General features: G+C 37.0%; 1 protein-coding gene across 1 annotated transcript in view; it reads left to right on the top strand.

The window, feature by feature from the left end:
* The window catches only part of PDE10A (phosphodiesterase 10A), a 196,638-nt gene that overhangs the window by 138,522 nt on the left and 34,221 nt on the right, over positions 1 to 23,895 (top strand). Inside the window, exons 6-13 of the mRNA XM_052784873.1 lie at positions 6,436 to 6,576; positions 8,904 to 9,059; positions 11,719 to 11,769; positions 13,704 to 13,762; positions 16,435 to 16,486; positions 20,352 to 20,494; positions 22,662 to 22,754; positions 23,392 to 23,578. Coding sequence (XP_052640833.1) covers positions 6,436 to 6,576; positions 8,904 to 9,059; positions 11,719 to 11,769; positions 13,704 to 13,762; positions 16,435 to 16,486; positions 20,352 to 20,494; positions 22,662 to 22,754; positions 23,392 to 23,578 — 882 coding nt within the window. The remainder of the gene's footprint in view (positions 1 to 6,435; positions 6,577 to 8,903; positions 9,060 to 11,718; positions 11,770 to 13,703; positions 13,763 to 16,434; positions 16,487 to 20,351; positions 20,495 to 22,661; positions 22,755 to 23,391; positions 23,579 to 23,895) is intronic.

The following is a 23,895-nucleotide window of genomic DNA, read 5'->3' as shown; positions in this document are numbered from 1 at the left end:
AAAAGACATTAGAGATTACAGTATGTTGCCTATACCTAAAGTGCCGATGAAATATGAAAGGGTGAATTTTGTTACATTTGTCTGTGTTCACCAGTGGTCAAATTTTTGTTATGGTTGTCATTTGGTTTGGACTTTCTGTTTTGTTACAGTTTGGTTTTTTTAAGCACCTCTTGCTCTCTGTGGTCATGATAAGGCCATTAGTGGATTCCAAGCCACACTGTAGCATCAGTCAAAATTATTAGGTTTTTTTGGTTGGAGACTTTCTCAAAGTGAATTAAGAGATTAAACTGGGAGGGAGGGAATTGTTTTGGAGATTTTGGGCCTGGCTGGAACAATCTGTCATGTCACAGAAGGCAGGAAAGGAGGAAGCACCTTGTTTGCTCTGAGGTTCCAAGAAGATATAGGAGGTTTCTGGTGTCAGACTTCAGTGTTCCCCTGCATAACTACATTTAAAGAAAGAAGTCCATCACCATATGGAACTTGTTGGGAAAACCATGACAGATTGGTAATAGGGTGGTTGAGTTTGATGTAGGTAAGGAGATTCTGTCTGTGTCTGGAAGGAGGGGAAACAGATCAAAACAGGGAATTGCAGGATCCCGTGGGTCTCCTGGGTGCCAGAATGCACAAACCTGGAAGCATCCAAAGGATTAGCTCTCCAAGCCAATGTTAGCTCTTTTGGTAGTTTATCAAACCAAGAATGACTCTCTCCCATCTTGGTTGCCTTCTCCCTCATTGGAGTAGAGATATCGAATGCTCTGTCTACTCTAGATATCTTTTATTACTTAACTTTTGCCAGGAGAGAGACAGTGACATTGCAATGGCTTACAATCCTGGCTTACATTCTCACTGCACTGTGAGCAGTGCACAGGCGTCCTGCTGTCTCCTCAGCCTTTTCCTTTTCCTGTATTGTGAGTTATCAGTATAGTATTTGGGAAATTATGGGACTTATATTTTCATATTTCCTTTTTTTATTGACTATATATTGTTTAAGTTGTGGTTGAAAATCCACTGATTTGATTATTAATTGCTGTTCAGTGTCATTACTAGAAATGCAAACTGTTAGTCTGTTTTTGAAGTAAAATATTCAAACCCACTAAAGAAGTGCAAGAAATTTGAAAGGGCCCAATCTATCCATTTCTTCATTTACTTGTGAAGCTGTATACAATATATCTGATGTCTGCATGGTAACATTTCTAATTACCCTTTGAGCTTGTGAAGGATGATTTGAATGTGCATTTGCAAATTAAAAGAATGCTGAAGTGATTCATGGTTAGAAGAGAGTAGGTAAGCCCCAAATTTTGTTATTACTACAGTACATTTTATAAGTATTTTCTTAAGCAGAAGGAAAAACAGGAAATGTGAGCTGGATAGGTGATGTGAAAGACCTGGAGGTTTTGGGCAGTGGTGATTAAAGAGATTCCCTTAAAGCTGTGTCTGTGGGATGCCTCAGAGATTATATTTCAGTAATATGCCATAGTAGAGCAGAGCATAGCTTTTTTGTTCTTGCTGTGTTTTGTTTGGCTGACCTTGCCATTGATGGCTTCTAGGAATTCAGAAGCTTTGTTAAAAAAAACCCAACAAAACCGAGAAATGTCCACATCCTTAATTAGCAATAAATGTTTAAACTCATTCAGATTTAAATTGATCATATACGGAAAATATCAACAGTCATGAAACTTTGTTAGGTGTATGTATAAAGTCAATGTGGAATGGTGGAAGCTTTTGGACTAATTGCAGCTTATATATGGTTATGAGAAAATTTATCTTTCTTTTTAATAGTGCTGCATGGTCAAGATAAGATTATCAATTGTTCCATGGCTTTGGAGATCAAGGGTTGTTGTTAGAGGTCTAGGTGGAGATCTGTCCTTGCACAGTCATACTTTTCTACCTGTACAGAGTCAGGAGGAATAGTGGCAAATTTAGAACCTACTGGGTAGTTTGAAGAGTTTTTTGATCACTGACTCCTTAGCAGTGGGGTTTGTAGTTTCCCGGGAGAAGCAGAATGGGATTGCTTCTGCAAAACTCTTATCACTGGAAGTAAAATAATGTCCATGAGCTTTTTGCAATGTAGGGCTGCCTATTCACAGCAGTGCTTCATGGTGGTGGCAGCAGAGGGGTTTACCAGCCAAACTGGTACTTACACAAGGACACGGGAAAGACTGTGCTGGCAAAAGCAACTTTTGCTAACAACCCTTCATGGTGTCAACAGAGTTTTTTGGCCAGTAAAGGCCTTTTCTGGAGAAAAATAAGTATGTGTGGAAGAAGCGAGTTTTGTTTTCTGGTGAAAGTGGCTGTTTGGTTTTGTCTTTTTTTTTTCTTGTATTTTATTTTGAGAAACTGTTTCTGAGAAGAGAAAGATTTGTGCCTTGTTTTATATTTAGTTATGGGCATGACTCAGGAGACCAGTGTGGAAAAGCACATTTTATATACGTAATTTAAATAACAGTTACTTTGCTAAGCGTCACACATTGCTATCTTGGCATAAAGAACCAAATATGTCTTACTTTTTCTTAAGTAAGAAGAATGGTGTGAATAAAAGTGTTAATCTTTGGAGAGATCAACTTTGGTCTCCAGTATCCTGTTAATTTAATTTGACTTATTCCACTACTTTGACCACATAATTCAGACTTTAAACATTGTGTTTCATCTCCTACCTTTTGCAGTGCTCTGCAATATGAACCACCTTTTCAGTATCGAACACATTATAGTGTTACTATTCCTACTATAATAGTATTTTTAAAATAGTAAATCTTTTTCCTATAAGCATGTAGTGTTAACAGGTCAAACATTTGTCAAGATATGTATTTCAGTATTTCTATGCCCTTTATATCCTAAACCTTTTACTAGCTTTTTTGATTTTTTTTTGTAAAAAATTTTATATCAGAACACTGATTTAAATAAATCATGAACTGTGGTTTCTTCAGTTTTATTAATGTACTTTTTTTCAGATCATGGGGTGCTTTTCTTGGATCTGTTATGTAAAATGTTCTTTTTCATTCTATTTAAATGCATGTAAAAATATGAAACTGAAGCTTATGAAGGCAAGTAACTGAAACTAAGTTTTCATTTAAGAATTATATATATCTTTATTTTATTAGATTATAAGAAAGAATAAATGGAGCTTTTTATTTTGGTAAATTGAGCAGGCTTGTTCTGGCAGATTCAGTGTACTGATTTAATGGGTTTTGTTGTTTGGGTTTTGTGTGTGTTGCTTATTTATGTAGCACATTCTTGTAATTCATATGGAAAATAAACATTCTGACTTTTCCAGTGTCTTTCACTGCTGAAGGCCACTCTTTAAAGAGGCTGTGAGTGTAAATGGGTTTGAAGAATAAGGTTGAGGTCTGGGATCAGAATAAACAGAAAATTTCAAGATTTCATGCACTTGTACCATAGTGCAAGACATTAAAATGGAGTAAATACCATGCATATTCAGTAGAGCTACTCCAAGGAGGAAGTACCTTTCCCTTCACTGCGTGAGATCTAGCAATAAATATGCTGAAATGACTTGTCAGTCACTGCCTGACTTTCTGCTTAAGAACAAGACAAATACTCAGTTACTGGTTTTATCAGAATCTTGAGTGTTTTTCTTTTGAACTCTCTAAATGCCCTGACCGTTGGACTACTGATTCTTCTTGGATAGACTTCACTCTTGTTGTGGCTATGAAATCCATACCTTCCTTTGACCATTTGTTTTCTCCTCAGCATAAAATCCAACTTTCTCCTTCCAAAATGCTGTTAATCTGTTACAGGTAAGGTACCTTCATAGCTGCAGGAGTACCTATATATGGTGCATTATATTGCATCTCCGTAGTCTCTGGAAATTTCAGTGTGTTCTTTTTTGAATTGTTTAGTACATTTTATAATGTGCCTTGCATGTCTGCAGAATAAAGAAATGATAATGATGAAAGGATGCATCTCATATCATCACTTCATTTTCTACAGCTGACAGCAGATGCTGGATTTTCACATGCAAATTGTACCTTTAATATTCCGTGCTAGAAAACAGCCCCTGTTTAGTAATTTACCTGGTTTCACAGAGCCCAGATTGGTAACTATTGATCTCTGAAGTCTGTCTCCTTTCCTTCACACCTGAGTTTTCTTTGTCTTGTGATCCATTTGGCTCCCTCTAGCTCTAAGCCATAGCGGAAGGCATTCTGTAGGCTATGTGGTGAGCTGTGAAGTTCGTACTCAAATGGTAATGGGAGCCTCAGCTAAAATATCCGTATCAATACAAAATTTTTGTCACAGTTTCCATCTATAAAATGAGGATAGCGTCACCACCCAGCTTACAGAGGAGTCGTAATAATGCATAGTTAGAGATTGTGAGGTACGTCACAGGTCTAGGAGAGCAAAATAAGAGAAATGCCACTGATTTCATGGTGCCTAGATTTCACTTTATTTCTTTAATGAATTGGGCCCATAGATTTTTTTAGATTTTCTGTTGGGTTTTTTTTCTGTAAGGAATTAAGTATGCATATAATGGCATAATATTTAAATAATAACAATTCCAGTGCGAAGCTCCCTGCTTACTGCTAAGCCTAAGCTGGAATCTTATTTAAACAAACTAAAAGTTCTTTGTTCAGTCTTTCAGGGCAACGCTGCATTCTGAGCTACTGGAATCTGGAGCACCTGTGCACTTGCTTTTGTCTACTGTTACAGAAACCTTTGTGAATGATAAATGTAGGAGACAGATTAGAAGTAATTAACGTTTATTATCATAACTGTTGATGCTGTAGAATCTTGGGTGATTGACCCTTATAGCAGCCCTAATGAAAGCAAAGTCTGATAGTAAAATTAATCAGTACAAAGGAGTGGCACAACACGTGGCCATTCCTACCAGGAATGTTAGTAATACATTGTGTGGTGGCACCATCATCTATCTGTGGTATTCTATATGTAAATGAAAAAAAAGATTAAAAAAATAATATTTTCCTGCAAGGATCTTTGCTTAAAATGTTTCATCTTAGTTCTTATGCTTTAAGTTCATAATTTTAAATCATACAGCTGTTTAGCAGTAGAGTTACTTACTACAGGATCTCTCTCTATATACTCCTGGTCTTACAAATTTATCAGTGAAATAAATTGGATCATCGATTATAGCAAATAAGAAAACACAATTTGCCAATAGAAGGTGGGTGTCTGATGTGGTGCTTTAGTTGTGTTAATATTAAGAATGTATAAGGAGGGATGGCTCAAGAGATTAGGACATTAAGCTGAAGTCTTGGAAATACAGATTTGATCCCTGCTGTTCTAACACTTTGTGTAACCTTTGCCATGTCATTTATTCTTCATGTGCCTAAATTCCCTTTGTGTTTAAAGGGTAATAGCTCCACTGTGCTGAATAGGGTGTGACAGTGATAAATGCTTTAAAATTTTGAGAGCCTCTGGGATTCTATAGCGTTATGAGACACATAAATTGATGGATGTAATGAGACGAAGGTAGAAAAATAAAACAGAAGATGAAACTTTTTGCTTGTGAAATGAACTGTTCCTGCTTGATTGCATTGGAGACAGGGTTGGGTTTTTTTGTGTTTTTCTGACTTTAAAATCAGTTGTCACTAACACACTTTGTCTTTGCAAGTTGCCTGAGGGGAAAAATAAAGGAACATTTAGAGTCTGTGATAGGGACATTGTTTTACAGCACTCTACTGTTCCATAAATTTTATTTTTCATCCAAAAATGAATGAAATTTTAGATATGAAGAGTGTCTGGCATACAGAAGGTTTTGCAGGTTCGACCTCTATATGTGTGTTTAATTTTCTTTTTGTAAAATATTATTTGCAATCCCATTCATTCTGGTGGTGTTAACTTGTTTAATATTTCTGTTATAGAACAATTATCAGATGTTTCTGGATGAGTTTCATGATACGAATGTTGTCATACCTGACTTTTCAACAAATGAGAATGTTTTAAGTAGGCAGCAAGTAAGATAGATGTTTCTTTTAGTTTGGGGGATGAATGCAGTCACTTGGATTTCAGGAAATACAGTGTTAGGATAATTTTGAAATTACCTTTCCTTGGGATGAGGTAAACAAGAAATTTAAAGATTATCTCTACTTTTTGAGTATTTTCTATCGAAATAAATGAGTGCATCCTAGGAAAAAAACCATCTTTCTCTTACAAGGTAATGTTTTCCTCTGTGAGTCTTTACGCAGTGTACTGTGTGTTCAAGGTAAACGCAATCCAGTCCTGATATAAGCGATGACTGACTTCAGCAGAAGAGTTTTCCACAGTCTGAATGGTGACTTTAGAGTGGGATTTCCTAAGATTTCAAAACAGTTAAGCAGAGTTTATCCAACTACTTTTCATTGTCAAAAGCTGTGTTTCTCTGCATTATCTACTTTACTCATTCCTTTACGCTACATAGGTAAAAGTAACCATGCTTTCTAATTGCATTCTTTTTTGTTCTCTTTTTTTTTTCCTTCTAACTAGAGTCTGTGTGTATTTACACCACCAGGAGCTAAAGAAGGACAACCACGGCTCATTCCTGCAGGGCCCATTGCTCATGGCACTACAGTATCTGCTTATGTAGCCAGATCCAGAAAAACATTGTTAGTGGAAGATATTCTGGGGGTAAAAAGCTTTCTCTTTTTAATGAGATGATTGCAGCATGTTCTTAGAATGAATATTTTGATGCTGAAATGTTTATTGAGCTGAATGTATAATGATAGAATTTACATCTGTCTTGCTACCAAGAAAATAAATTTGAGTTTGGATTAGCTTGATGGAATAATTTCAGAATAACTCATTTATTTTTAAGTTTAAAAGTTTTCAGGTTTTTTGTCTTTTAAAATTTTTTTAGTTGTCAGTTAAGGGAAGTAATTGTACCATAGTCACTTGGAGAGAAAAAAAAACTATCAGTAAATCTCTTGTCCTCCTGGTCTTGAAATACTTAGTGTGCTAATCCCAAACAAGAAGACTCCCATATAGTCAATCAAAGTTTGATTTAATTATTATGCAGGGCTCACACTGACAAGAATGTCAGTCAGAATTCTGGTTATTAGACAGGATTTTGATCTCTGCTTACACTAATGTAAAGCCAGAATACTTATAAGTAGACCTACATGAAAGACACACTATATGTAACTGATATTAAAATTCAGGCCTTTGTCCATCAAAGGATTCAGAAAATGCTAAAGTGATATTCTGATAATTCTTGGCACTCTGCATGTCTGTCCTTAATTTTTTTTAAAAAACTTCATCCTCTAGTTTCATCTATGCAATTGTATGAAACCGGTATTTAAACTGTACTTTATGAGAACACTTTATGATCAGCTGGTTATGAGAACACCAAGGAAATTTAAATTATCTTCTGTCTTCAGTGTTTTCTATCCTTTTCAATTCTGCCCAGAATAACAATCTTTGGATACTGTGGCCAAAATTGGACATTTGTATCTCTGTTTTAAAAAATATTTGTTTAAAAATATATGACCTTTATTGGGCAAACCCAGGCCATAAACAAAACACCAAATGCCTAATGTGAGTACACTTAAACAGAACCACAAAAGCAAAAAGCAGAAGCTGCTTTCCCTGTAGTAACAGTCAGTGCTTTCTATATACCCTGGACTGTAAAGATTTTATATGTTGTTAGGCTTTTTCAGTCACATATAGGGCTTAAATTGTTACTGATCATGATATCCTTGTATACAAGGCTGCATGTTTTGATTTTATATTCATAGTATCAGTGGATTGTTGACCGAACAGGGAGATTAATTTTGGTGACATAGTTTGCCTTCATGTGATTTTAGGAGCATCTCAAACGTGAAAGGGAAGTGCTTGCAGATAGACTTGCCAGCCATTTTGGGGGGGGGGGGGGGACAGAATTAAAAAGTGAAAGCAGGGGGCTCATTTTGCAAAGTGCTTCCCACTCTCTTTTGTCTGTCATTTGTTCCAAGCCTTCAGGTTGATTATCATCTTAGTAATTAAGGTAGAGATTACTTGCTGTTTTCTTTGAGAAAGAAGGGATTTTGATCAGCCTTGCAGGAGTGTCTGTCTTGCCTAAGCACAGCCCGCAGGGAACATCTGGGAAGAATCAAGGAGGACTGATGTGCAACCAAGTTGGGTCTCGCTCGCTTCATGTCGGCTAGTTACTGCCTTACTAACTGTAACATCCAGCTGGTTTCTCAGGTCTTTGTGAGTTTTCCTACACGGGGAACCGAAGCTATAAAGCCTTGGACATTCCCTGTGTAGATTAAAAATTATGAATCTGGGCCTTTTATAGCAGCTGGTAGGATTATTTTAACATTTGTTCCTGTAACTTTTGCACTGGTTTATTCAGGACGCATAAGCAAGGGAAGGAGAAAGATTCTTACTCTCATGCATAATTTTGGGGGAACACTTTTTCCTCTTCAGGAGTCGGTTGAGGATTATAAACCTGTATAACCTAAAGCCTTAGCCTTAGGTTTTGATTTTTGTTCTCTTGCAAGCACTGCTGTCTGCTTGGTAACACTGAAATCTGAGCAATCCATTTCATAATTAAAAGTGCTTTGGACTTTTTTTTGGGGGGGGGAGGGTGGGAGATGGCGGGGTAGTGTTGTTTGTTTGGGTTTTTACTTAATCTGCACTGGCATTAGCAATGAAGTGCTGGTTTTGCTGCCTGTGAGATTAGAGAAAATGTATTATAAAAACAAACCCAAAGCTGGGTCTAATATCACGCCTAATTCTGACTTTACATCAATAAGTTTATCTGTATATATAAATTAGTGCTGAGACTTTTTTATTGCATTTTTTCAGTAGATGTCTTAATACTGTGTGTAAATTATGCTGAGATATGAGTTTTAGTGAATTTTATCATTTTCCTGCAGATTTGATCAGCCAGGAGAGGGAGGAAAACGTCCGTATATCTTTCATGTTAATGTTATGATATTTACATTTTATCAGATTATGTTTACATTTTCTAGGATGAGCGATTTCCCAAAGGTACTGGACTGGAATCAGGGACTCGTATCCAATCTGTTCTGTGTTTGCCAATTGTCACTGCAATTGGTGACCTGATTGGTATCCTGGAGCTTTACCGTCACTGGGGCAAAGAAGCCTTCCACCTTAGTCACCAAGAGGTGAGCTCATGCCTAGCCTTCCCCCACTTCCTCACAATGGTCAGCACTTCAGCCCCCCCAAACTTCCTTCTCTCACTCTTCTCAGGTGCTTTTACCTTTTTCATACTTGAGTTTTGTTCTCATTGAACGTTACTTATGAAAAAAAATAAGTAGTGATTTGTATTTTCAGTTACAGGAGGTAAAATTTACATATACAAGTACAGGGACACATCAAGAATTTTACCCTGTATTCTTTTGTAGAAAAAGAGGTCCAAGATTTCTTTATTGATTATAAACTCAATATGGAGTTGTTAGAGAAGTTAGTGCAGAGCAGGTAAATGAAATATAAGTGTAAATCAGATGTCAAAAAAGGAAATGACTTTATATAAAAAGGGCACTGCCGAGTTATCCTGAGTCTCAATTTTAACTTTCCAGTAAAGCTGTATTTTACAGTATGGAAAGATTTTTTTTTTTTTTAATTTTTTTTTTTTTTTAATTGGCTGTTTTGGTGTGGCTTCTCAAGTGAATGAGCCCCATTGTAAAACATAATGTTGCAAGGTTGTAGAAACAGTATACCAAGTCTCAATGCTAGGTCTCACGGGAGGGGAAAGGGATTTTATTTTAAAACAAAAGTGAAGCAAAAGAGATTTCATGTATTTGCATTCACATTCTTGCATCCGCACACTCTCAGACACCAAGTTGTGTGTGTCCAGGTGGTATTTCCAAGAGTCGCGTGCAGAGATGAGTCATCAAGATTTACTCACTGTCCTTTGTCTCCTGACCCAGATGTCCTTAGAACCTGTGTGTAGATGTACTGGTACCTGGACGACCTCCTAATCTAGGTGCCATTCGTAAAGCTCTCTTCTGCTTTTTTGTCCTTCTGATGCTTCCCCATCCAGATATTCCCATTCATAACTATATTCCCACTTCCATGACTGTTCTCTACGCTGCGTGGCTTACTCTATTTATATGAGGCCTCTGTAGCTACATTGTCCATATATGTCCATTTGTCAATCCAAAGTTACGAATTGTTAGCCAAGTACAAACAAATTTGAAAATGGAGCAGATGTCTCAAAGGCTGTTGCTGTATCAAAGGTGTTAGAAGTGCCTCTTGGCTTTCATGTCTGGGTGAGATTCCTTGTTATGTCCCATCCACACATTAAGATGACCCTCACATTAAGATGAATGTACTGTTCATTTCTCTCTGTACCCTTCCCCAGGGAAGAGAACCTGAACACAGAGGTTAGGACAAAATGGGGTGAGTTCTAGACAGGTCTGTTGTCTCGACAGTGGTACGAGATGCACCATGGAGCAGTTTAGCTGTACTGAACAGGAACTGCTCTTGTGAAAAGAACAGAAAACATGCAGACAAGAGATATTAAAACCAGCCCTCCCAAGGAAGGAAAAACCAGCAATATTTGTCAATTGTATATTCTGTTTATCAGTAACCTAAGCAGCCTAGCATATATGTGATGCTCATACATGTATATTAGTTAGGCAGTCAATGTCGCTTCAGCCTCAGTGTCCCACCTGGTATTTTTTCACCACTAAGTAGAGGTCATAGTAGGGGACTGGATTAGTATGGTAGTGCCAGTATCCCTGCTCACCGAACAAAGAACAGGCATTCATGCAAAACCAGGCTTTATCAATTCTGCTGCTTACACACAATGTATTTCTTTTTTAAAATTATCCTATAACATTAATCAATCTACAATTCAGATAGGTCTCAGACATGCATTGTTCTGTGCAAATATGAATCTTTTATGTTATGTGAAATACCTTCTGTAACTGAGATTCATTAATGTTCTATTTGGAAGAGACTGGCTGCTAAATAAAAGTATTTTATTAGTAAATTAAAAAATATTTTAGGGTCACTTTCTGAGTGTTCCAAAGCATTCTTTTCATTTTCAGGTTTCAGAAAGCCTTTGGATACCACTAGGACTTTTTGTAAAATGTGTACAATGTGTTCTGGTTAAAGAAAAATAAAATTTAAAAAAAGTACCTTAGGAGTGTATGCAGCAGCAGACCTCTTGTACTTCTGTCCTCTGTGTTCCTATAAAGCTCCTCTGTTTCAAGGACAGGAGATTATGTATGGTAGCACATCTTAGTTAACTGCAGTTTACATGACATTTGTTTGAAACGTTGCCTGGAAACTGTCATACTTAAAACACTGGTCTTGAGCTGAGGGATCAGGTCTGGTTCTTCTACCACCAAAATGGTAGTGAAAGAAACAGTGCCTGTTTACAGCTGGAAATAGCTGTGGCTGAAGAGATACAGCCCCGGAAAGATGTTATGGCATATTTTATTTCTATGGCAGATGCCTTTCAACAATGTACATAATGTAATTTTTAAAGCCCTTGGCTTATGAGGTGTGTGTTTTGATGTTGTATTTCTGAGCTGATGGGTTCCCAATACCGCTTCTGAAGGGCATTGGTAAGCAATTTTTTGATACAAAAATTAGGATTGTTCTCTTGTGACTGACTGTACCTTACTAAAATTGAAACACTCGCAAGTATACTGAGACTTTCACAAAATAACTGTCTTCTTACAAATTGTTACTGCCTGCCTGCCTAAAACAGCTCAGTCAATTTACTTAGCAGTGAGATAGAGAAAACGAGTATGTAACTGACGTGCAGATTTCAAGGTTTCTTCAGAGTTAATTTCTTCTCTTTTGTTTCAGGTTGCAACAGCAAATCTTGCATGGGCTTCAGTAGCAATACATCAAGTACAAGTAAGTGTGGATGGGTTTTTTTTTTCATTGTGTAACCCTTCTGCCAGAACTTGATTAGTAGGAACATGGATTATGGTCAAATATAAATGGAGGTCACTACTAAAACATAGATTCAAGCACTTTCCCTGAACCTGGGAAAAATACACTAACATTTTTGGTGTTCATTGAGCTAGTTTTCCTCACTTGCAATGGTGGATCAAATAACTTAACAAACAGTATTTTTACTAAGGGAAAAAGAAACTTTAACAAAGTAGATAAATAGTGGTTAAAGCAGAATTATAACAACTTTGCAGTTTTTTTCTTGTAAGAAAGAAGGCAACCGCTAGGCCAACTGGTTGCTTTCCTCCTGCTTTGGTATTCAGTTTGAAATTATTAGGTGTTGCTGGCTAAGCCTAGTTTAAGCTATCCTTGCTAGCTGCTTCATGGTCCTGTTACTACTCCCACTAAGGATGCTTCATGCTGTCCCTAGTTGGGGTGCCTAATGAAGCTCCTCCACACAGCGCAAGCTGCTCGAGCAAACCCCAGAAGCTTTGCTGGTAGCTTTTGTTACTTCAGCTAATAGAAGACGGTGACACTGGAGCTAAACATACTCTGTCAACTTCACAGAAGATGCTAAAATGGGTTCTTCTGTCAACTCACAGGAGGAAGATTCGTGACATTCTTTTTTTCAAGGTGGCTTTCATACACTTGGCAGAAGACTTGCACAAAGCTTCCTGCTTTTCTTTTCTAGACTCTAATATTTGCCACCTTGGTACTAGAAGTCATTGACTTTGTTTGGGATGGTCATTCCCCCTGGCACATTTAGGCAGAATTAGCTGGTGTAGACTGTTGTACGCTAGCAGAATTGCAATTGCGTGCAGTTGTAGCTTCACTTCGTAAAAATGACTCTCTCTTTAACTGAGAAGTCTTTCACACCTAACAAAACAAAACATAGAAAGTTTAGTTTAAGCCTGTCTCGTGATCATTTTCATTTTTCTCCCTTCTGCTAAGCAGAAGGCTTGCCCTTCCCAAGTGTTTGCATGAGAAGAATGCAAGAGTTTTGATCTGGCCTTGGGCCATACCTACCAGACTCACAGCTAGGCTTTAGGAAGTAGTGTATATCAAGAAGTTGTACCGAGTTACCTAATTATATGCAAGAGTAAGGTTTGTGGATGTAGTTTGTCATATTTTGCATATTTATTTATATCTGCATTGCACAGATGAAAGAGAGTAGTTCTGAGTGCTATTTTATTGTGTAAAAGGTACAAACAGTAGAGGTTTGTTTTCTTTTTCTGACCTCAGTGCTTGCTCTGGTAATATACAGTTTGTACAATTGTACTTTAGATACAGACTATGCAATTAGGTGAAGTAAAAATACAGTTCAAAGCTTTGCTTCATCTAACACTTTGCTTCTAAAATGTAGTATGCATACTATTTTTTTGTGTTCATATTCGTGCTGATTTCTCCCAAAGTTGAGCGCATATCATCTGCTACTTACCTTACTTAAACTTGCCTGATGTCAGTCTTCAGTAGTGTCTACATGCTACTTTGCAACCTGGAAAAAAGTGGTTAAAGTATGGTAAGGAAGAAAGCAAACAAAATATTTGACATTTTCAGAAGAGCTGAGAGTCTGGATAAGGAGGTGTCAAGTTGGTTCCATAACCACATTCAGCGGCAGCTTTTGAGACAGCATGAACAAGTGTAACAACCAACATCTTTCAAAGAGTCTTAAGAAAGATGTTACTTGCATTTGACAGGTTTAACTCAGCAGCTAGATAGCTAAGGTTGAAGCCCAGCACACAAATCCAGCTTTTAATTTTATACACTGCTGTAACATATGTATATCCTGGTAGCCGTATTTTTTTCATACAAATTAAATGGGTAGACTGTGTGACTTCAGTTTCCCTCTGACTTCAGTGTTCTGGAGCAAATGATAAAGTGATCTGTGCTTCCAGGTGTGCCGGGGCCTTGCCAAGCAGACTGAACTGAATGACTTCTTGCTTGATGTATCGAAGTAAGTCTGATTTGCACTATAATCTCTTCAATTTATTTTGATAAGCTTTTCTAACATGGCTTTTCCGACCTACCCATGTTTTACACTGTAGGTAACAAGCAGGTGTGAAGGCACACCTCGGAGGGTGGGAAAACTTTGGCACAGGGACAAGAACGAATGACGTGGGTGGCAGTGGTGTATACCTGTTAAACTTTTTTTTTGGTGGTGGTGCAGAAGAAAATGTAACATCCAATTATACCGTACAGGATTTATTTACTCTTTGCATGTGTTTTTTGTCTTTTTTCCCCCTCTTCTGTCAGAGTTAAACATGTCCCTGTTTTGAGAAGTGACCAATAGGCTTGCCCTCTCTTTTCATGGCCAATTTTAGAAGGTTTGAAAGGACTATGAAAAGTTAGTTAGCCTGCTTCAGCTTCCCCCCACTTTTTTGACATGTATGCATACACATACATGTATGCCTAGGTATATGCACTTCAGGGATATATCCTTGAAGAATCAGGGCTGCCACAACATTGTTCTTCCCCTGCATTTTCTGGAGGCTCTGTTTTCATTTTCAAAGACTGTAACTGCATGTGGTATGTTTCCTTTTAATTTCTTGTCACAATAAGTGTAAGATTAAATTGAAAACAGTGAAGAGTATGAAAGCTTGGGCTTAGACTTGCAAAGGTGATATGCTCTTCCTTCATCCATTTTTCTTTGTTGCTGCTATTAGCATCTTTAAATAGTAGAGATAGCCAATAAATTAAAAGACAAACCAGAGTTGTACTTTCGGTAAATCACAGTCTGGGGTGCTTAACAGTGTTTTATCAAACTAGTTGGTTGAAGAATTTTTAAGTGCATCATAAAGGACTGACAGTACTTTGGAAAATGAGATGTCTTGGATTTTTGCTGTTACAAACACTTCCGTGGGTTGTGATGAACAATTCTCAAACTGGTGAGATTAGAGGACATCCAAGATTCCTATGCCTTTGCTAGGAATGTACGCAGCTGAGTCAACCTGGCTGGAATGGGGAGTGATACACCGCAGGGAGGAGTCTAGCCCTTGCAAGGAGGGCAAGCTGGTTGTATCCAGATGTTTTTCCTAGCTTTTTTCCTCAGGGATGACTTTTTTTTTTTTTTAATTTCAGTTTAGGTTCAGAGTGTGTCTCCCAAAGGGCGCTCTCATCATTCCCTTGCCAGAGCTACCCACTTCCTGCAATGTCTTGCACCGTTATGTTCCTTTCCAGAGTGCTTTTATGTTGCTAACATCTGTACTGAGCTAGTTTACCAGAGAACTCTGGATTAATCTACCCAAATTTAGGGGCTGGCAATTTGTTATCTTGGTACATAGTACTGAGATTGTTTTAAAGAACTTTGTGATTATTTTAAATTTTTAAGATAAAAACTACAATAAATACTGCAAATATTTAGTATGTATTTCTGTAAGAAAATACCTCTTGTACAGCATTATCAGTTGCTAGAATTGTTTAGTTTTAACAACAAACCCCCCCTGTGTTTTGAGCCACAAAATTGGGATATCATTTAATAACAACTTTATGAACTTCATACAGGTAAAGACTTGCACTAGCAAGAAAGTAATTAGTTTCCTCTTAGAAATGGTCTGTACCTTTTCTTACGTGGAAAGAGGGTTTCCTATTCAGTGAGGAAATTGTTAGCATGCAATGTCACTGGGACATGTTCTGTAACATTTTAGAAAGGGCAGAGTATGCAGTGCTCCACCTCTTCATGTCCCTGACAATGTAAGACTAGGGTATTATATATTTCCTTTCCACTAGACCCAAACAGAACTGAGCTGTGTATATGTTCAAGGCCATGGGATAATGTCTTTCTGTCTGCTGGGAACATTGTAATCCAAGGGTTATTAAGACTTGGCATGTGAAAGATTTAGACTTCTTTTACTAATAAGTTTGACCTTTACTTTTCAATGTTCTTGACTGTCCTTGGACAGTTACCACTTTGCTGTGAAACTGAGATACTTTTTTTGTTTGTTTGTTTGTTTTTAAGTCACAAGATCAGTCTTTTTCTGCAACTCCAACATGCTACACCTGGGTTGATAGAGAAGACTCATTAAGAGTTTTATAAATTGTTGCCTTTTAAATATTGTTAAGGGTTTGGATAATTTGAGGTGAATTTAGCTACAATACATAGTTTTCATTAGTTCTCAGTACATAGTCCTCTATGCATAAACCTAATGAGACATTTTGAAAGCATGTAGGTAATATATATCAGCAATGGAAAAAATTCTTTTTTTTTTTTTTTTTTAATCTTTTGGATTGCTGTTCTTTTCCTTTTTACTTCTCCTTTTAAGATTTTCGGTGTGTAAAGGGTGCCAAAGCATTTTGATACATTCTTGGTGTTGCTCAGCAGGGGCCTATTCAATCCATGGCAGGCAATGTTTGGTAGTCTTTTCCTTTTCTACGGAGAAAATTCTACATCTTACAGAAAACATTCTACAGTTCCATCATTGTAAAATAATGGCTTAAAGGAACAGAGCTGGGACCATTTCTCAATTCCCTTGTGCTGTAGCACACCAGTCAGTAATTTTCAAGGTGCAGAGGTTTGTCCTCACCTATTTGGGCTCCACGGTTAAGCAGTTGTGAAACAAGAGCCCATGACAGCCATTTGAGAAGTGTTTGACTAAATGCCAATATTTACTGACTTCTCTTTTTCTGCAGAACGTATTTTGATAATATAGTTGCAATAGATTCTCTACTTGAACATATAATGGTAAGTTGTCTTCTTCACTTCTGTAGTTTATTAGTCTTAGTTATTAAACTGCTTCCTTGAAGTAAGACATTACATCATTGAAATATTTGAGCTGTTAATAATGGACACTTAATGCAAACAGTCTCTATATGGAAGAAGGTGGCAAAGGTCAGCTTGATTTTTCATTGTCGCAACAACTTTGTTTCTCGGCTTTCATAAGTAATGAAACGTGACTGTCTCTCTGAACTGAATAGTTACTATTGCGTTTTAGAGAAGGTTTGAAAATTGTAACAGAAAGGCTTCTGTTTTTCTTTTTATTTCAGCTTGTCGTATTGGTTTTTTTTTTTTTCTAAATTCAATTTGCTACATGCTGCAAAATGCTTCTGAAGAAGTTATAGTCCGTAGCAGGACTAGAGATCAAGCATAACTCATAGAGTATTTGTTCCAGTTGCTGAATGAGCTGTGCAAGACATGACATCCCTTTTTCTTTGCAAAAGTCTTTACACCCATAACTAGAGTGACAGTCAGTCAATGTTTTATAAAAACCACTAAAGTCAAGTCGAGAAACAGATTATAATTTTCTGAATCAATTTGAATTCAGAATTATTTCCTGAATAGTGTTTACAAATATATATGGACTGGTTGTTCGTAGCACGTTTTAAATGTTTGATATATGAATTATGCTTTTGAGCTTTAGGCACATTCATGGCATACTGCAGTTCTTTTTCCTGAATGTAAATCTTAATCAGGTCTGTGATACTATTATTTCAATTTGTGTATTCAAAAAATTACTCTCCAACAGTACTCCAATACTTGCTCCAATCTTCAAAGTGATATTCTTAGCTAGATTATTCAAAGACAACAAACTTAGAATGCAAACAATATTAAAGTGGTTTTATTTAGAAACTTGAATTAGTAATGGAAAATATTCTGCAGTGCTTGTCTTATTCTAGTTAGTACACAGTCAAGAATTCTGCACATAGGACACATTTCTGAACATTGACTTTTCCAGTTTAAATGAACTGCTTAAAAATAGCTTAACATTTAAAAGAACTCGTGTAATATAACATATGGCATTGAGAACAAATATTGATATTCTTCCTTGTTCTTCCCTGTGAATAGAGGTCTGGTGGAGAGCACAATTGGCAGTAAAATATGCTTACTCTTTCATCTTCTTTTTCAACACTTGGCTGCATCATGATTCTGCATTTTAACCTATGGAGATGTTTCATACTCAGCTTCCTTTGTAAGCTGGAGCAGTTGGCTGTTTCTTGGGCCAATTAATTGCATTACGTGTTGAATTACATTTATTGCCATTTTATGGGAGTGTGATTTTATCATTATGTGCCTTATTCTGTGTCTCATGGTAAGAAAAGAGTGAAACTCAATTTCACCTCACTACTTCACCCTTTGGTGATTGCACTTAAAGTTTGATTTGTTCCTGTAATAATAAAGGAAAAAGTACAGGCATTTTAGCATTCTTTTCATTAAAATTCCTCAGCAAAGTTAATAGTATAAGGGTGTTTTGAATATAGATGCAAGGAAGGGAAGCAGAAGTTCAAGTTGCCTTGCAAATTTTCTTACCAGTATGCTTGAGTAGTTACAAGCAACCTACCCAAAAGGTGGTCCCTGGCCTCCCTATTGCCAATGCAAAGCATACCTTTTGTACTGATATTCCCCTTCAGCCACTGGCCTAGATTTGAACTAGGGCTTTAGGGAAGTAAGACTTTCTCATCCTATTAACTATTTCTCTCAATTAGTAGTGTTTAAGCAGTTATTTTTGAAAAGCATGAGTCGTGACCAAGGTAAGTTCTTGAGTCATATGCATTAGAACACAGAAGTTTAATTGTATAAAATCAACACTGTGCTGTTGATTTTATAAAGAAATCTGATACAACTTCAGAATAGGTGTAGAGAAGCATTTACTAGACCCCTTATCCTTTTTGGCACAGTTTATATTCACTCTGTTTTGAGCAAAGGAATAAACGGTGTGAGTGGTCGAGATCTTTAAACTTCTTAATGCTCTAAGTGGGAAATATTTCACAAAAGTTACCTCTTAGCTTGCAGTCTCCCTGACTTTCTACTGCTCTGATGGAGCAAATGGAGTAGAAGGCAACAGAATCATTCCAGCCACAGATTCTGCTGGTACAGGAGGGGCCTCCAAGTTCTGTAGAGTTGGTCTAGATGGTTTCTGTGCAGTTCCCGTTACACAGCTCATGTGACACGGAATTAGAGTCTCCCGACTAATGATTTATTGTCTCAGAGGATTTTTCTGCTAAGGTCTAATGTTTGTCTATTTGCATTAATATGAAATCAAAGTTTTTAGGTTTTTGGCTTTATTTTTGAAAGACAAGCGAGAAGGGAGGGGAGTTCATTCATATGGAAGTCTCAAGAATTCTTAAGACACGCCATCTGCATGCATTGCATGCCAAGATGTAGTCAGCCTCTTTCTGTGGTTGAATGAGTGGATAGCTATTATATACAATTTTAAAAATTGAGCAAGATCCACCTGAGATCATGCGCTACCATGCAGTTACTATACTTTCTGAGCAGATAAGAAACATAGGAGGCGTATCTGAATTGGATAGAGCAGGTTCTTGAACCTGAGTATATGGCATCTGAAGTTCACACAGTGATCCTCATTTGACTTTGGTTCACTCTTTCCTATTGTTCTCAGAAAGCCCATCGTGTGTCTGAGAAACATTTCAGTGAAGAGCTGCCGTGTTCCCGGGACAAGATTCTGTTCTGACAATCAGTGCTGGCTGGCAGTTAGTTTTGCTAAGATAAAACTAGCTGGTTCAAAGTATGATAGAGACCATGCAAGTCTATTGCTGTAATGTGGTACTTTCTTGACTAGGTGTGGTACCTTGTGGGCTTTGGTTAGTTCATGTAGAACTACAAAGTCTCAGCTTTTGTGCAAGAACTGTCCCTAGCGTCAGCAGGGTGCAGCCATTTCATATACTACTGCATAGGGCAATCCATAGCGACACTTCTAATATTCCCTATTTGTTCATTGTTATGTATTACATGCACATTTAGCTTTTTTAGAAACAAACACTAGCCTATCTGTTATGTCTGTCTTTACCAGATATTCAATACCAATATATTTTGCATTGAAGATAAAGACAAAAGGCCAAAAATGTTCTTAAGTCTTGCTATATCCTGTCTATTTAAAGTCAGGTAAAGGTGAATAATACCTAAACTTAGAGGGAGGAAAGGTACCATTTTGAAAAGCATTCCTTGTACTTGAAAAACAGTGTAATAGAAAAGCCTTTTCCCTTACAGCAAACATTCAAGCCTCTAAAGATATTCCCACATTTCTCAAAGAGTACACTCTATTTTACGAAAAAAATATTGAATAAAAGACACGCTTTCGTTTTGAATTGTATCCTAAAAGATTGCTGTGAAGGTGGATGCTACTTCAAACAGATTTTCATACCAGATAATTTCTCAACACTTTTATCTTATCTTATAGCTCTCTACCACTACCTGAAAGGGGGTTGTAGTGAGGTGGGTGTTGGTCTCTTCTGTCAGGTGTCTGGAGATAGGACAAGAGGAAATGGCCTCCAGTTGAGGCAAGGGAGATTTAGGTTAGATGTTAGGAAAAATTTTTTTACTGAGAGGGTTGTCAAACATTGGAATAGGCTGCCCAGGGAAGTGGTTGAGTCACCATCCCTGGAGGTATTCAAAAAGCGAGTGGACGGGGTACTTCAGGACATGGTTTAGTGGGCATGGTTGATGGTTGGACTCAATGATCTTGAAGATCTTTTCCAACCTAAATGATTCTATGATTCTATCTTCTAGGGACCTACATTTTTATCAGACAATGACTAAACTTAATCTAACCCAGGACCGTTAACTCTAGTGTGTTTTTTTTTGTCTATAGATATATGCAAAAAACCTGGTGAATGCAGATAGGTGTGCACTCTTCCAGGTTGACCACAAAAATAAGGAGCTGTATTCAGACCTTTTTGATATTGGAGAAGAAAACGATGGGAAACCTGTCTTCAAGAAGACCAAAGAAATAAGGTAAGGGTAGCTAGCAGAAGAATGCAGTTTCATTATAACTATGGATGTGCAGGCATTTTATTACCCAGTCTCTGTGCCTACCTGCAGGTACCCTGACAATACTTGTCATACTGTGATATCATTCCCACCAGGACCCGCCTCCAGAAGGTAGTACTTCTGGGAATGACATTGCAGTGCCATCGAAACAACGTCTCTGAAGCTATAACGTCACTCCTGGAAATGCCGTCTTCCGGAGGCGGTCCTTTTGGAAATCATGTTGGGAAAAAAACAGAGGTGTTCTGAGGTAGGTAAAGGTGCAGGTAAAGGTGCACCTAATCCATAGTCTGCCAGTATGGGACTTTTTTTCCCAAGAGGGTTCCCAAGAAGAATTGAAATTTGTGCGATTCAAGCACATCCAAAGCAAGGAAATCACAACTTGTACTTCTTGCGGATGGATTAGGTGTGTGTAGAATCTAGTATGGACTGGTCACTAGTTTTGAAGATGTCAAGTCCAGTAATTTAGTTTTACTTGTTCTCATGTGAATTTAGAGTATTTTCAAACTTTTAAATAATTGTGATTCTGAAGTATGTTTGAAGTGGTGAATTTGAAAATGCATATGGGCTTGTAATGAATACATAGGACTCTCTGCCTAAAATTGGTGTGTATTTCTGCTTCATGTCACAAGTACCTAATTTTTACACATATGCAAGTTTTTTTAATGAAAGAGGCAGAACAACAAAGTAAATATAACATTTTTCACTCTTCAAAAATTATGAATCCTTAATAGATACAGATCAAGATTTTCAAAGGCACACAGGTTTTAAACCTGCAGCTTCTTAAAAAGAAAGAAATGCATGACTAAATATCATGCACTAAAATTTTGTTAAAATACTCAGCATAGATTTTCTCAGATTTTTTTTTTCATTTCCTTCTTATACTTTTAAAGTTTTAGGCCAATATGAGATGTGATTCATGTCTTCACTTAGACTCCTTTAGACAAACTTACTCCCACCTACTACATTGTGTGAGTGAGAATGGAAGGAGTCAAAATTGGTGCGATTTACATACTGACAAGCAAGGAGGTGGTGTAAATTAAAGAAGGTGGCCTGCTTTAACATGTATTTTCATACTCCTTCTTGGTAATTGTTTTTCTTGCTTATATCTTTCTGTCTTTTCTGTATGAAAATTATTGAAATGTTGACTCTGAGTGCGAGGCTGTGAGCCATTTCATGGGTGCTGTATACTGAAAGAGAAGTACAACTTAAATATCTGTAAGAAAGTGTGACTGAGTCAGTCAGTCATCAGGAAGGAGCTTTAAGTTGGTGTGATGTACATATCATAACGAGCAGCAGAAGAAACTAACTTAAAATCAGGTGTGCAGGGTGAAATCCTGTCACCTTTGTCACTAACTTCAGTGTGGGCAGGATACTACCCAGGTACATTTAGATTTGCAGTTGTTCCACATGTGATTCTTTCTACTTATTTTTTTCCACAAATTCTTTTGTGCTTGTATGTCATAACTGTTTTATGTCGACGAATTGAAAATTACTTCCTTACAAGACAGACTTGTAGATTTGTCTGATTCAACCCCAGAATATATTTGTTGTGTTTAACTTTCTTGTGGTGGTTAAGCGATGCAGTTAGTACCATGGCATTGTTTGCACATCATGAGATGAAACAAGCTGGTTATTGTGAAGTGGCAAACGCATATAATGTTTAGCTTTGAAATTTCCACTGGTCTTTTTCCTGCCACCCGAAGAAACAAGCTCTATATTGCCTATGATGTGTCTAAAGAAACAATGAATATGTAAAAGTGATGATAAAATCAATAGCTTGTAAAAGTAAACACAAGTCTCAGGTTCTGTACAAATGTCATGTTTATTAGGCATAACCCCCGGGGTTATTGAAGACTTTGAATTTTTGTCATTAAAATGGTCATATTATGGCATCTTTTCTATTAAACTATGTAGTTATAGAAAATGTTTTTAGAAAGTATCTATTAGCATGTGCTTTTTTCTTTTATTATTTACTACTAGTTGTTGTCTTGTAAGATTTTTCTCCTAAAAGCATGAAAATTACGCTGGTTGGGAACAAATACCCATTACCGTGCCCAAGACAGACTCCACTGGAAAAACGTTTTTCCAGACAGTTCATATTGTGGCTAACACGCATTTTTATTTCCTGCAGATTTTCTATAGAAAAAGGAATAGCTGGTCAAGTGGCAAGAACAGGAGAGGTCCTTAACATCCCTGATGCCTATGCAGATCCACGCTTTAACAGGTAGGATGTTATTCATGGGAGGGGAAGATAGCTCACCAAACCTTTTACTTAAATTTACTACTTAAATTTCATATTAGAATGCATTCATGGAGCTGTGATCCTCTGATAAGGAGACAACCTATAGATATCTATTTAAATGCTTTAGCCATTGGAGAGGTTTTAAGATACAATTAAAAGTATTATTTTTAGCAAATATAAGTATAATGGAGAAAAATTTAGTTATTTTTCCTGTTATGGAGCTTTGCCCAGTTAGGTAGGCTGGTGCTGATTTTCTTTATTAGCCTCCCTGCAATCTGATTAGTTTCAGAGGAGAAAAAAAAGTTCACTAACAAATAGCATGCCTAAGTACCTGAATGTATTCTTTAATTTTATGAATAAGCTGACTGTACATTTGAGGAAGTATTAATTCTTCATCTTGCAAATGGAGATTAAAGGATTAAAAAATTTTTTCTAAATATGACACTGTAGATGGAAATATTTGAGAGCTTTGGAGGTGAACTTCTTGCAGGTACTAATTACATCTATTTTAAAACTATTTAGTATATTGTACATCGGCATTTCTGAGAATCAAGGAATATATGTTAATTAATAATATTAACTTTTTTCTTTTTTTCCTTTCCCTTTTCTGGCTCTCCAGAGAAGTAGACCTCTACACAGGCTACACAACCAGAAATATCCTGTGCATGCCTATTGTAAGCCGAGGAAGCGTAATAGGTGTTGTGCAGATGGTGAACAAAATAAGTGGAAGTGCCTTCTCTAAAACTGATGAGAACAACTTTAAAATGTTTGCAGTCTTTTGTGCTTTAGCCTTACACTGTGCTAATGTAAGTTTTATTTACAGTTTTGTAAGCTGTTGGTTATAATGAGAAGACTTAGAATCCTACTTAAGGATTTTGATGTTCCAGATTATTAAAGTGATTTATAAGTCTGTTTTGTTGAATTAACGAGGAAACTGGAATCGTTGAATCCTTTGCTGACTAATTGTATTTTAAGAGGATGATAGAGATTCGTTTGATGCTTTCTGAAATAATTGTACTCTGGATACATCAATTTTGTGTAGCTAGACTGAGGGAGCAAGCTCTCAAATGTGAATGATATCTGTCTGTCTTCTCTTTTCCATTAGAAAGTATGATTCTTATTT

Source organism: Harpia harpyja, chromosome 4 (assembly GCF_026419915.1).
Source record: "Harpia harpyja isolate bHarHar1 chromosome 4, bHarHar1 primary haplotype, whole genome shotgun sequence".
NCBI classification, from domain to species: Eukaryota; Metazoa; Chordata; class Aves; order Accipitriformes; family Accipitridae; genus Harpia; species Harpia harpyja.
This window is presented reverse-complemented; position numbering and strand designations above follow the sequence as displayed.